We start from the raw sequence: 13,650 nt of genomic DNA, 5'->3' as shown, positions 1-13,650 counted from the left end.
ACAATACGACACTTAATGCCCCAGGGAACGTGTGATTGGTCGCCAAGGTAACCATGTGATTTTTTTTTAACACGCCCCGCCCCTAGATGTGAAGCACTTCCGCCAAGATGGTTGTCGGTGCCTTCCCAATCGCGAAGCTCCTCTACCTCGGAGTGAAGCAAATGAGCAAGCCCATAGCCAACCGGATAAAAGCAGGAGCCCGGAGGAGTGACTTTTTTAGAAGTTACATCTGTCTGCCGCCGGCACAACGTGAGTAGCCGCGTTAAGGGCGTCTAGTGACCGCTAGCTTCCAGTGTCAAACACCCGGATATAATGTATGCTACATTCTCCAAGGACCAATGAGATTGCACTTTGGTAAACCTGTTATCCAATAGGCGCCGTGAGTTAACTTGACGGTCCAACAGTAATAGGACAATGTTGCAGTGGGTGGGACTTAGCAATCCATCTTTTTGCTAATGTTAGCCTCTTAGGATAACTTAAAAACTCCACAATGGCATTAATAGTAATTAAAACAATATTGGTACATACCCTGTTTGCATTGTAGCGATCTTTTTAAGCTGATTAAAATGATCTGTTTTAACATGTGCACGGAAGTAATCATAACGTATCTTTATTACAATAAATACTTTACGACTGCTAAATACAGGCATCAACTGAAATAAAACGTGGGCGTTCGCTAACAGATAACTCCTGTGGATGGATGGACGGACAGCACACGGCAAACTGTTAAAACACAGTGACAACAAACAAGTGATCCAATCCTTGCATATTAAAAATACTTTAATCGCATAAATGCTCATAGATAAAAAAAAACGAATCCACAAGAAAAGTCCTGAAAATGCCCCAAAAACCTCCCAAAACAACTGCTTGAGAGACGTGTAACTTGCATTTTTAAGTAACACAATGGACGTTTCCCAGGAAGAGGAATTGCTGATGTTTGCCCGATCAGCCACCATAGATATCATCCATCAAATGACTAAAAAATTAAGTTCCTCCAGCTTCTACGCTATTCATTTCTTAAAATGTAATAATGACTACCAGTGAGTGTATTTACAGTGTGTTAACATGATGACTGCATGACTTGTACATCTTTGTTACAGTTTACCACTGGATTGAGATGAGAACAAAGATGCGTATCATGGGGTTTCGGGGTTCCACCATTAAGCCGCTGAATGAGGAGGCGGCGGCAGAGCTGGGCGCCGAGCTGCTGGGGGAGACTGTGGTCTTCCTCATCGGCGGCGGATGCATGGTGCTGGAGTACAGCAGGCAGTCTGCTAACTCGCGCCGTAAAGAGGAGGAGCTCACCGAGACCCTCACAGGTCTACAGACTCAAATAGCAGAGCTCACCTTCACCACAGAGACGCTAAGCGCTCAGCTCAGAGAAGTCAACAGGCAACTGCTCTCCTTTCCTGCACCCACCAAAAAGTGATTTGTTTCAGGTGCTGTACTTTTGTAAAAGAGGTAAATGAAGGGACACACAACATGTGATTGCCTGGCTGATGGCAAATACTTCACACACTGACCACTCTCCCAAAGGCTGGATGAAACATCAGTGTGCTGCAAGTAATTAGCTCACATTTGGAGCAGCTTGTTCTATGATATTGCTATGATATTCATAGTGTATTTGTGTGATTGATATTGCATGCTCATTACAAAATGGACTGTGTCAATCTTTCAAAGGTTAATTTATATGATAACAGTGACATTTGTGGGCCTTTAATCACTCGAGAGATGTTTCATTTGTGATTGCTTTGAATATTATCCAATCTCTCAGAATTTCAGTCAAAGTCACTGTGAAAACCATTTGCTGTTTGATGTAATAAAAGAAAAAAATGGTTGTTAAATAATTCTGCAAGATAAAAAATAAAGACAATACAATATTTTTGAATACATATTTTCATTATTTGAGCCAAAGAGGGTTACTCAAAACAATTTCAATTAGTAATGTACACTAAAACCGGTTGTAAGACTACATTACCCACAGTTCATGAGGCGCACAATCTGTCACTTCCCGTCTTCAAGCGTCCCGTGTTTTTTACGGCGATGTTTTAATAATATTCTTCCCTTAAATTCTCAAATGCGGCATATTAAAGAGAAATTATTGTGTCCAATGCCTTAGGTCCATCTGAAAAGAAACACTGTAAAAATGAATGATCTCATGTCCGGTTTTGTGGCTTCCGGTGTGAAGGTCGCTGGCGCTAGAGGGCAGTAGTCGCTCTTTCCGTCTTTGCCCGCGAGAGTCGCTGGAGAGAAGAGGTAGGCCTCAACTTTTAATTATTCACACTATTTGCAACACAACTTTATTATCGCTGAACGAAAATTGTGCAAAAACTCCACGACTCCCATCCAAACCGATGCATGTTTGCTAATTCGGCTTTTGAAGTCGTAAAGCTTACACCTCTAGCTCTTGCAATGTCCTTACCGTAGCTAGCTAACCTCGAACAAGGCTAAGCTAGGCAAGTTAGCGTATCGAAACTACTCCTGTAATGGCATTTACATTTCACTACTCCATTTTGTCACATAGTCATTACATGTATACCAGTGGTGAGTTATTACTCTGTTATTAATGCGTGTTTGGCTCGGAGAAAATGTTAGCTAAAGCGCTAAATTTTAGCTTCGCGCTACAGCTGCGCGGTGGGCGCCCCGAGTTAAGCGTCTTCGCAACTGTAGCTTAAAATCGCCAAAACTTTTTCCCGTTCTTTCCATTTAATTTCCACAGCAAATTGCACAGAGACGCTCGCACACCAAAAGCGCCATGAGTTTTGACGTCAAGAAACTGAAAGTGAACGAGCTGAAGGATGAGCTCCAGCGCCGGGGCCTGGACACTAAAGGCCTGAAGGCGGAGCTTGTGGAGCGGCTCAAGGCGGCGATGGAGGAGGAGGAAGCCCTGGCAGAATCCTCGGAGCAAGGCGATCAAGGGGACGAGGGGGACGAGGGCGCCGAGTACGCTGACGATTTCACTGGCGACGGCGTGGAGGATGGAGGAGACGATGGAGGGGATGAAGTCTTGGATGATGACGGCGACGAAGCAGAAGAACAACAAGGTAAACATTGCACTTGCAACTTTTCACGCTACTCTCAACTACCTTTGACCAGGTGCGCGTTTCTCAAACTTATCACTGCGGTGGCCGACAGGGACCTGTACAAATACAGAAATGATCCAATGTAATCATAATCTTCTGCATCTGATCATGGTGCATGTGTAATGTTAATCGTTACTACAAATAAATTTAAAAAAATGCAGAAGTCGGCCACTGCACATCACTTACCTCACAAACTCACCATCTCTCAACAAGAATGAGGCCTGCACTGAACTAGTGCTTATTGCAAATTCACAGTGACAAAGTAGTGATAAATCCTAGTATAAATATGTATTTTACTCAGGAAAAACCCTTTTAACTTAAAAAACATTGTAGTCTTTTCCTGATTTTTGTGCTAAAATGAAAATGCATCATCAAATGATTTATGGGTATGTTTTTTTTGCCTGTGCACATTTGCAGAGGCGGCAGAGGACTATGGCGAAGACGAAGGCGCTGTGCTCCAAGAGGAAGATGGGGGCAGAGATTCGGGTGGTTACTACGAGGAAGAGGAGGCGGAACAGGAGCCAGACGTCGAGCCTTATGAGAGTCAGCTGGCGCCCGACTCTGGCCACAGCGCACCCGACTTTACCGCCAACGTCGACCTTCTTAAACCGGACGTCATCTCTGAGGATGCCCTCAAACTCGAACCAGAGCCGAGCGAAGACATCAAACAAGGTGACAGTTAAATTGTGGCCACTCCTTGCTGTGAGATGATTAATTTTCCCGCCAAAGCTCACTGCTATTCTCTTCGGCTTCAGAAATTAAAGAGGAGATCATAAAAGAAGACACCCCGGAGGCTGCCGGAGACGGCAGGCGGGAGGCCCGCGGGGCAGAACCGCAACGTGGACGTGATGGCGGCGGTCATTCCGAGCAAGTGAAGGTGGAATCTGACAGAGGACACTACGGCCGAAAGAGATCGTACGAGGAGAGCAGGGGCTACGGCTACTACGAGCACCGTGAGGAGAAAAGGTATGACGGAAGTACCCATTTATGCCATCAACGCATCTCATACCATTGTGGCTCACTCTCTTGATTGTGCTATTTTACACCAGGGGTCTCAAACTCAATTTACCTCGGGGGCCACTAGCGCTAGGGTCTGGGTGTGGCTTGGCCGCATCAAGTAAAAAAAAAATGCATTTATTAAAAACTGATTTTTTTATTTACAGTTTTATCCAAAATAATTTCCTACATTTATTTGTACCCAGCATCATAAGTCTGTAGCGTCACTGCTAATACAATGTTGTCGTTGTTGATGGATCAGACAGCGCATTGACCTTATTAATTTATTGATTTGGACCCAACAAACACCGCTATACTCACCAGAGACAGGTGGAAGGGCACTTGGCAGCTGAAATAAAGCGCCTGTAGTTGGTTTCCTGCCTGGAAATCCTGGCGCTAACCCGGGTTAGCAGGTCCTCAAGCTGAGCCTGAAGTACCGCTGGAAGCCGCTTCAACCAGACGGAGCTCTGGTAGGAAGCGTTGGAACCAGCCGAGCTCTGTGTGCCTCCAGAGGGTGTCATGTACCCAGAAATGACAGCAGAGCTTTGGACTTTCAGAGCAGTACAGCGCAGCAACGGTGGTGATATCAGTCATGGATGATGAGAGAAAAAGCAAAACAGGCGGGGGGAAAATCGTGTAAATTGTGTCCGGTGTGCACACAGCCTTAAGCTGTCATTTCTGGGTACATGATACCATATAGCGTCCATATCAAACTTGCGCGGGCCGCCCCAACATTCAAATTTCATATCAAAGCGCGGCCTTGAGTTTGAGACCCCTGTTCTACATACTGTGTCACATCTCTGACTAAAGTGTAACTTTTGAGGAGGATGCACTTCCTTTGGCACTGTCTTTGAACCCGTCTGGTCTGACTCGTGACTTCCCGGGCCAAGCTACAGTGCTAAAGCAAAAGTAGGCTTGTTCATAACTGGAGCGGCCTGGCACTCCCCCAGGCCGCTCTTTTAAAAGCAGGCCACAGCCTCGCTCAACGCCAGTTTTTAATAAAACGCTAATAGTATTGGTCTGGCGTACCTACCACTAATGTCATTCTCTGCCATTTAGATCTCGCACGCCACAGCCGCCTGCAGAAGATGAGGAAGAGAACATTGATGACACCCTTGTCACTATTGATACTTGTGAGTGTGACGACGAGCCCCATAAACGTTTTTACGTGCAGGGAGACGACACGTTACTTATAAAAACTTTTGGCCCTGCTTTCAGATAACTGCGACCTGCACTTCAAAGTGTCCCGGGACCGCTACAGCGGCTATCCACTGACCATCGAAGGCTTTGCTTACCTGTGGGCGGGGGCTCGAGCCACCCATGGGGTCACCAGTGGCCGTGTGTGCTATGAGATGAAGGTAATGTAATGACAATAAAATACACAAAATAGAGTCGTTACTGAAAAACTAATGCATTAGGTACATACAATGAATTTCTCTTGGAGATTAATAAAGTATCTATCAATAGAGTCGTTATTAGTTAGTTAGGAACTAAGGCACTTATATTTAGAGTAGTCCCTGAGGAACTAATGAGTGGTGGTTAGGTAGGTTTGTTCATACATTCTACTGTAATTTTGTGTACCTTACTGTAAAATGTTACCAAACAATTCTCCTTCAGATCAATGAGGAAATTCCTGTGAAGCATCTGCCCAGTTCTGAACCGGATCCCCACGTGGTCCGTATCGGATGGTCCATCAACCACAGCAGCACACAGCTTGGTGAGAGAAATTAAACAAAACCAAAAAAAAAACCTTTCTGTGGCATCAGTACTCGAAACGTTCTTCTTATGTTCTTGTTATAGGAGAGGAACCCTTTTCTTACGGATACGGAGGAACAGGAAAAAAATCATCTGACTGTAAATTTGCCGATTTTGGGGAGAGATTTGGTGAAAACGATGTCATCGGTTGTTACATCGTAAGTAATAGCGGTACTTTTAAATAGATAGGAGGTGGACACCAGGATTAGTCTGCATAGAGAGATACATAGCAAATGAAATACGCTTAAATCATGCAGAGTTTGGGTCATTGTGCAAATGTGAAGCTTCTTCTAAAAGCTAAAGCCTACTGTAATAACGACAGGACTTTGACCAAGGCGATGAAGTGGAGATGGGTTTCTCCAAGAACGGGGTGCCGCTGGGTGTGGCCTTCCAGGCGTCCAAGGAGGATCTGGCTGGCCGTGCACTCTTCCCTCACGTGCTGGTAAAGAACTGCGCAGTGGAGTTCAACTTCGGACAGAAGCAGCCTTACTTCCCCCCACCCGAGGGTTTCACCTACATCCACAGCATGGCCTTGGAGGACAAGGTCAGAGGCACCAAGGGACCTGCCAGCAAAGCCGAATGCGAGGTACAGTGGTGCAAAGTGACACAGCCTTCTCCACAACCTGTTTCATTTTGTTGTTTCTCTTCACTTTTTTTCATAATTCCTTGGGCACTGATTTATTGTTCTAGTCAGGTCTCTCCATAGTTCTATCTGGGGGCTATTTACACCCACCAACTTTTTTTTACTCGCACATTCTGCAGATGCAATGAATTTAAACTGTAGCCGCCTCCCAAATAATTATTTTTTTAAAACCAAAATGACTGACTACCTGTGTAGTCTTCTGATGATTTTTGTGTCTTGTCATGATGAATGTGTATATATCTGTTAAGGTTATGTAATGTTTCCAGTCCCATTTTTTTCCTAAATGACGCATTTTTATGTGTAAAAATGGCTAAATGAAGTAACATAGTAACATTCGGCATTCAGAAGATTCTTTCAAAACATGTGACAATATGTAGTATCCTCCTCTAGTCACTAGGTGTCAGTAAAATTACTGTAATGTTGACCGACCCAACAACGGGCTTTTATTGTAGGTTTGAATGATCTAAAGCTAAAATTCAACTCAACTCCTGACATCTTGTATGTCCTATTTTCTCTAATTATCCCTAGTATATTGGGTAACGGGAGCGTAAAGGTGACTATAGGGGTGTTACATTATGTGAAGATGGCTCTAATAATGGTACATACTGCAGAAGGTTCTAAACAGGCTCTAACTACCAATTCACTCAGAGTATAAATCAGGAATCTTGCTTTGCTGAAATACTGGAACCAATTAAATGTGATAAACAAGGGATTACTGTATTTAATTGCTTAGCATATGTCTGTTTAAATAAATAAAAATCTGAAACATAGTTTCCAAGTGGCCCCCCACCTTGGGCGCAGTGTATATTAGACAAGCGGGCGCCATTTGAGGCACTAAATAGAAGCTAAGAATCCAGCAGTTGTCTTGGTGTTTTAGATTCTGGTGATGGTGGGCCTGCCCGCCTGTGGAAAGACCACCTGGGCTGTGAAGCACTCAGAGGCCAACCCCGAGAAGAAGTACAACATCCTGGGCACCAACGCCATCATGGACAAGATGAAGGTGGGTGTGCAAAACAGAAACGCATGTTGTCCCGGTTGGTTCACAAGAGCTTGTCGGCGCAGCTGATGGGACTGCGGCGCCAGAGGAACTACGCGGGCCGCTGGGATGTCCTGATCCAACAGGCCACTCAGTGTCTGAACCGGCTGATCGAGATCGCCGCGCGCAAGAGACGCAACTACATCCTGGACCAGGTAGCGTGGCGCCGTCCTCACACACTCAGCACCGTCAGTCAATGATCACTCTCTCTAATGGACTATCTATTTATCTTTCAGGTGTGTATTAGTAGTAGAAGAAGCATTGATCACCCTCTTGTTCTTGTCACTTTGCTTTTGTCTTGTATTGTAAAGGAAAATGATGAAAGTGACAGAACATTTTAATCCATGTTGTCATCCCTCGATATACTCGCACTTGCTATCTCTTGTCATAATGCAGTACTGTTTGTCTTGTGAACTGCGACAATGTACAAGTAGGCCATGACTTTGTAAAGATGTTGAGAAACAAGTAAGCTCTGACTCTGGTGAGTAAGAAAACACCTTCTGTTGCTAATTTCTAAGAGAGAGCTTTTTTTCTTTAAAAGCTATTGCTTTTTTTAAACAAGTGAGATACTTGGAACTTTTGAGTGTGTGTTTTAATGAATTGACCCCCCCAAGGTAAGTAGCGACTAACGGTGCTTTAGATTTTCAGCTCTATTGGGGAGCGGCGAAAAGGTAGGTGAGTCTTGGCGGGGGCGTTGCCATGGAGACGTGAGTATGCACAGGTGAGTTGTATCTGTTGTCGTGTCAGTTGGGACCAGAGCTCTCTTTGAAAAGCAGGTAAGTTAAGGTAAGTGTCGAGTGGGGGGAATGGGGGGCCCAGCTTTATGATTTTAATAACTAGGTGTATACTGAATACAAACTAGCTTACTGACTTGACTGTTAAATCCATTTGTCAACCTAATATGACTTGCACTCCATTGCTGCCACTAACTTATTTGGGGGCGAAAAAAGGTTTCGTGCTATGTGATCACTATTTGGGTCAGTTGCTATTTTAGCATAATTGGTCTGTTTTTGCGTTTGTAGTAAATGGCCAGGACTCGTTGAAGTGGAAAGCACAAAGGATCTCATTGCCCAGTGTCAGCTGGTACAAAATTCCAAGTTTATCCAAGCAGTGCGTTTTTCAGTCTTACCAATACATTCATCTATTTGTGCTGACCCGCCATGAATATATCAGGACCGCCACAGACGGATTTGTCCTCGCTCACTAGCCCATTGGAAACGGGGCGGTCTGTGTAGCTTGTCATCCCAACTCTGTGCAGTAGGTGACATCGTACTTCTTAACACACCGCAGCTGACTCGGTCGCACACTGCAAAGCAGCCGTTTGTCATTATGGTCATATATGAGGTGTACAGTTGCCCCTTGCTACAGCAAGGTTTGAACATTGCGTCCTCATGCTGTCACGTTTTCACCAAAAGAACTCATAAATGATCACTGTTTTGTCGTCGAGTGTAAACAGACACAACAATAATAAGCATATCTTTTGCGGCCACAACACGCTACAACCACAAAATCTGTCTAGCTGCCACCGCCGTGTGCTAGGGACCACATACACTGAAACGCAGGAACAATAGTTTTATTTTACTCTTATGTCTACTATATTAGGTAATATGAGTGTAAAACTGGTTGAGAAGTACGCTGTCCAGAAACGAGGAATTGCTAACATGTGAGTCTGTTATTTTATTTATGTCTTATATTCTCTGATATATTGGCTAAGAGAAGTGTAAAGATCACTATAGAGGTGTTTTTTTCTGTGTCCAGTTGGCCTTAATAATATTAAAAACCATAATTGCAACAGTCAACAGTTTTTACTATGCCATAACTCTGAAAATAATCCATGTATTAATATTGGATACTACTTTGTAGAAGTTCACCCAACTTGTGGTCTGCTCTGGAACAAATTAACTGCGATTAACGTAAAATTAATTTTATTTAAAAACAGCGCACACTTGCATGGAGCCCAGGAAGCAGCAGGGAGGTTTTGTTAATCGCCCGTACGCGTTCTAAGCCACAGGCAGCTACCCAAAATGACATATCAAATCAAAAAGCACCACAGGTAGATCACAGTCCTATGAGAAACACTGCTGTGTGGTCCTGCCAGACACAAAGAACGCCGCGTCAGTCGCCTGTTTGCCTCGCTAGTCTCAGAGCATGCTCGCTATATGATTTGTAACCACACACGTTAATACTCTTAAATGACGTCATTGATCCTGAGATGAGTGATAAGTGGTGTAATCTGCTTGCCCTGCCGAGTCTTATCATTTGTCGTGTTGACAGCACGCCTCCGTGCAGTAAATGTAGAAGCGTTGCATGCGTAAGAATACACCCAGCACTTAACACGCGCGTCATTTTCCTTGAAAACATTGTCATTTGAAATTGGTTCCTTGTCACATGCAGATGGCGCCTGTGTTTGGGCAACGTTGGCCAAGCCTGGAGCTAAAGCCATGTCTACTCTTACGTGTAACGTTAACATGGTTGCGAACGCTTGTTTGCTTTGAAGCCTTTTCCGTCTTAATGAATGCGCTATATTGAAAGTGTTTATTTAGGAAAAAATAATTGACAAACATTGTAAAGAAAGAAGTCTTTATTTTATTTTACTTGAAAAAATATATGAATCAAAAAAAATAAACGGGGACACGGAAGGAACAGTTTTTTGTTTTTTAAACAAACAAAAAAAATCAAAGACAAAATAACAAAGTATTTACTTTGCTAAACTCAATACAAAAAAGGAGAAATGGATATTTAGCTTACAATAAAAACACTTTTGTTTAAAAATAGTTTTTACGTGTTTTGCAAAATACACAAAAATAAAACAAAAATATGGCGTGAACAAAATGAAATTATAAAAATGTTATCCATTTTTTAATGACAAAATGAAGTTTATTCATTTTTTAAAAAAAAAGGGTCTAAAAGTGTTTATATTGGTTTAAAACAATTAAGACAAAATAGAAAATACAAAAAAGTGTGCCAAAATAAAAAGGAAATAGTATTTTTTCTAGAAAACAAATGGAGGAAAAAAGTGTGTGTGTGTGTATGTATAAGAATATCTGTTACCTTGCGCCACCTTGGCTAAGATTGCGACTTCCTGAGGCACCACACCGCTGCTAGCTTTAATTTCATGCTTGTCATGGCAAAGACATTTGCATGTTTTCACCTTTGACCCCATAGTAGCCAACGGGTACTGCTTTCTCGCTAACGTTGCTTGGCAGCAATCAGTTGTTAGCTTTGGGTCCCCTGCCCCCTTCTGTTAGCCAGCCCACAGTGGTCGCGCAGCAGCCGTCCCGCTGACGCCAAGGTGAGTGTGCGAGTGACGAGGCCTATTAGCAGCTAACGCGTAGTCTGCCATCAAACCCCCAAAAACCTCTGTCACTTGATTACAGGGTTCCAGCTTCCCTTCCAGTGGAACGCCTTTGCAAGTAAACAATAACAAACAAGCTTCTACCTCTTTCTTGTCACCATTGCTAGACAAATGTTTATGGATCAGCCAGGAGACGAAAAATGCGTCCTTTTGAAGGTTTTCAACGCAAGGCTATTGTAATTTGTCCCACGGACGAGGATTTAAAAGAGCGAACATTAAAGCAAACCAATGAGCAGGGGAAGGATGTGCCCGATCATGCTGTGTTAGAAATGAAAGGTAGGAACGCTGTGGACTCAAGCAACTCAACACCAGATCTACTTTTTCTTTGTTGTTATCTTTTATTTTGGATCTTTTTCTATGTGTTGTCTCTATTTAAAAAAAAAAAAAAAAAAAATCAAACTTGGAAGATGACCCCACCCCATCCTCTCCCTGCCCGCCATTGGCCAGTTATCAGCCCAGGACTTTTATTTTGAAGCAGTCCATGTGATTCTTTGTGTAATTTACCCTCATGCACTGCAAACTGAGGCGGCGTGCTGCTATCATCCTAATGCTAATTTTATTTTTGCCATCCTTGGTTTGCAGTGCCCTATCTTAGTCTCTTTTTCAAAAACTCTCCACCCCTCCCCATCCCTGCCCCCTCCTGTGTCTGCTTACACAAATGTTGCCTCCATGGAGGAAGCGTTTGTTCTTGTAACTGCTTCATCTTTCTGCTCTTAAGTTGTTCCTCCTCTGTGTGACACTAACGGTCATCTTTTTTTGTCCTCTGGTGGTGTGGCTGCTCTGGGCCTCACTACTCCCCCCTCTCCCAAACCCCTCTCCCCTTTCCTCTCTGTCCGTCCGTCCATTTTCGTCCCTGGCTCCACCAAGCCAACTTCACTCTCCCGGAGGTGTGCGACTTCCTGGAGGACGTGTCCTTCGGCGAGCTGCAGCGCGATGATGCCGAGAAGTTGCTGAAGCAGTACAACGAGGAGGGGCGGAAGGCCGGCCCGCCCCCCGACAAACGTTTCGAAAATAGGCAGGGTGGCTACCGTGGCCGCGGCAGCTTCCAGCGCTACGACAACCGCGACTCACCCCGTGGCGGATACCAGAACCGCAGCGGCGACGGGGGAGGGTACAGAGGTGAGTCAGCACTCGAACATTACCCTCACATTTGGCAGAGCTCCAGCATGCATTTTCAGATGTGTAGTGAAGCCTTTTTTTGCTCTTGTGCTCTTGATCAATTTTTATGCAGTATACACTAACTCTGCACTTATGTTAGCAACACTAGCATAGCTATGTGACGCTAAAGGGCTAACATTACACTCACATTTTTATATGGACGTCATGCAAGTTATCACACTGTTATTTTAAGATACGTAGCAAAGCCTGCTTTTCATACAAAGTGGTGGGCGTATACACCGGGTGGACTCGTCTAGCTAGGAGTGAGTCAAAGGCGGTGTCTTGTCCATGGGGATCAATGAGCTCCAAAAGCAGGTGATGGACTTTTGGCGCACGTGAACAGGCTCTAAGGACACATGTTAGAACATTGTTAAATTGTCATGGAGGCTCTTTATCAGTTGGATTGACGCATCTCGTGGTGGCAGGCTACAATCGTGGAAACTACAATCAGAACCGCTGGGGCAACAACTACAACCGTGACGGCGGCTCCGACTCCCGCTCTGGATACCGCAGCCAGTCGTCTGGACCCAGCTACAACAGAGCGGCTCCTTACAACAAGGGCGGATACAACCAAGTGAGTCCTCATCTGCACTTGTGGCAGCCAAAGACAAGTCCCAGTGGACTCACACACCCATACTTTACACCCCCACCCCACCTCCCTGCAGGGCTACAGCCACAACTACAACCAGGGAGGGTACAACCAAGGAGGCTACAACCAGAGCAGCTACAACCAGAGTTACTACGGCAACTACAGCCAGTACCCGGGCTACAGCCAGAGCTACAGCCAGCCGGCCGCCAGCGCACAGACGTACAACCACCAGCAGCCCCCGCCTCAGCATCAGCCCCCCGCTCAGCAGCAGCAACAACAACAGCAGCAGCAGACGCAGCAGAGCTATAACCAGCAGTACCAGCAGGTAACGCCCCCTTCGCACCTTCAGGGCAAATTCATTCCACGCCTGGCTTTGCTTCAACATCTTAACGTCTCTTCTTCAGTACGCTCAGCAGTGGCAGCAGTACTACCAGAACCAGAACCAGTGGAACCAGTATTACAGCCAGTACGGCGGCTACCCTGGCCAGGGCAGCCAAGGCTCCACCTCTGGCTCCCAGTAGCCCCGCCCCCTTTACACCATACCAGTCGCGTTCTAATGCCGAGGGCTTAATTCCTCACCAGTTCATGTGTCTTTCTTCTTTACCCTCCCCCCCAATCAGTCTAATATAAGGCGGTGGCAGTGCGGTGGTAGATGTTAGCTATGGAGAAGCTAACCCAACGATGCTTGGTTTGTGTCTGAATGAGAGGAGAGCTTCAGTGTATGAAAAGTCAACACTAGAAATACGTCAACATGAACAAAAGCATGCTTTTTGCTTTCATTACACCTTCTTTGTTTTGCTTCCGGATGATTTACTCCTGCAACATTTTAAAAGTGTTCATGCCGTTGTATTTAAGCGCTCATGCCACTTTTTCAGTAGATGTATTATGCTTTTTTTTTTAATCCCTTTGTGCTTGCTGTAGTTAAAAGAGACATATTTCTTTTGTACCAGTGTGGTTAAACTAATTATGATCCAAGCTGTTTCTTGTCTTTGTACAATAAAAGCCGTTGTATACACCTGGACGGAACCTGTTGGC

General features: G+C 44.7%; 2 protein-coding genes and 1 non-coding gene across 3 annotated transcripts; all 3 read left to right on the top strand.

The window, feature by feature from the left end:
* Positions 1 to 33: 33 nt before the first annotated feature.
* Positions 34 to 1,897, top strand: opa3 (outer mitochondrial membrane lipid metabolism regulator OPA3). Its single transcript, XM_058080215.2, has 2 exons — positions 34 to 249; positions 1,101 to 1,897. Exons 1-2 carry the CDS (start codon positions 108 to 110, stop codon positions 1,427 to 1,429), a joined length of 471 nt encoding a protein of 156 aa, XP_057936198.2. The 5' UTR covers positions 34 to 107; the 3' UTR covers positions 1,430 to 1,897.
* Positions 1,898 to 2,176: 279 nt separating this feature from the next.
* hnrnpul1 (heterogeneous nuclear ribonucleoprotein U-like 1) lies at positions 2,177 to 13,636 on the top strand. The gene is made up of 16 exons (XM_058079986.2): positions 2,177 to 2,256; positions 2,720 to 3,044; positions 3,501 to 3,755; positions 3,839 to 4,049; positions 5,139 to 5,212; positions 5,298 to 5,437; positions 5,697 to 5,796; positions 5,880 to 5,992; positions 6,157 to 6,420; positions 7,355 to 7,477; positions 7,540 to 7,668; positions 10,976 to 11,144; positions 11,736 to 11,987; positions 12,452 to 12,600; positions 12,692 to 12,940; positions 13,020 to 13,636. The coding sequence occupies exons 2-16, from the start codon at positions 2,756 to 2,758 to the stop codon at positions 13,134 to 13,136; spliced, it is 2,634 nt and encodes an 877-aa protein (XP_057935969.2). The 5' UTR covers positions 2,177 to 2,256; positions 2,720 to 2,755; the 3' UTR covers positions 13,137 to 13,636.
* Positions 4,919 to 5,057, top strand: LOC131135147 (small nucleolar RNA SNORA50). Its single transcript, XR_009131536.2, has one exon. It is a non-coding gene; the product is annotated as a small nucleolar RNA SNORA50 (small nucleolar RNA).
* Positions 13,637 to 13,650: the final 14 nt, after the last annotated feature.

The sequence above is a fragment of the Doryrhamphus excisus genome, linkage group LG8 (genome assembly GCF_037039965.1).
Source record: "Doryrhamphus excisus strain RoL-2023G ecotype Guam linkage group LG8, RoL_Dexc_Guam_v1.1, whole genome shotgun sequence".
Lineage (NCBI taxonomy): Eukaryota > Metazoa > Chordata > Actinopteri > Syngnathiformes > Syngnathidae > Doryrhamphus > Doryrhamphus excisus.
The sequence above is the reverse complement of the archived record's forward strand: the minus strand, read 5'-3'. Positions and strand labels throughout refer to the sequence as shown.

Bases quoted from the DNA above. Each gene is read 5' to 3' on its own strand.
- opa3 (XM_058080215.2), top strand. From the start codon at position 108: ATGGTTGTCGGTGCCTTCCCAATCGCGAAGCTCCTCTACCTCGGAGTG. The intron at 250-1,100 runs GTGAGTAGCCGC...TCTTTGTTACAG, and splicing joins CTGTCTGCCGCCGGCACAAC to TTTACCACTGGATTGAGATG.
- hnrnpul1 (XM_058079986.2), top strand. From the start codon at position 2,756: ATGAGTTTTGACGTCAAGAAACTGAAAGTGAACGAGCTGAAGGATGAG. The intron at 5,797-5,879 runs GTGAGAGAAATT...TTCTTGTTATAG, and splicing joins CCACAGCAGCACACAGCTTG to GAGAGGAACCCTTTTCTTAC. The intron at 12,941-13,019 runs GTAACGCCCCCT...TCTCTTCTTCAG, and splicing joins ATAACCAGCAGTACCAGCAG to TACGCTCAGCAGTGGCAGCA.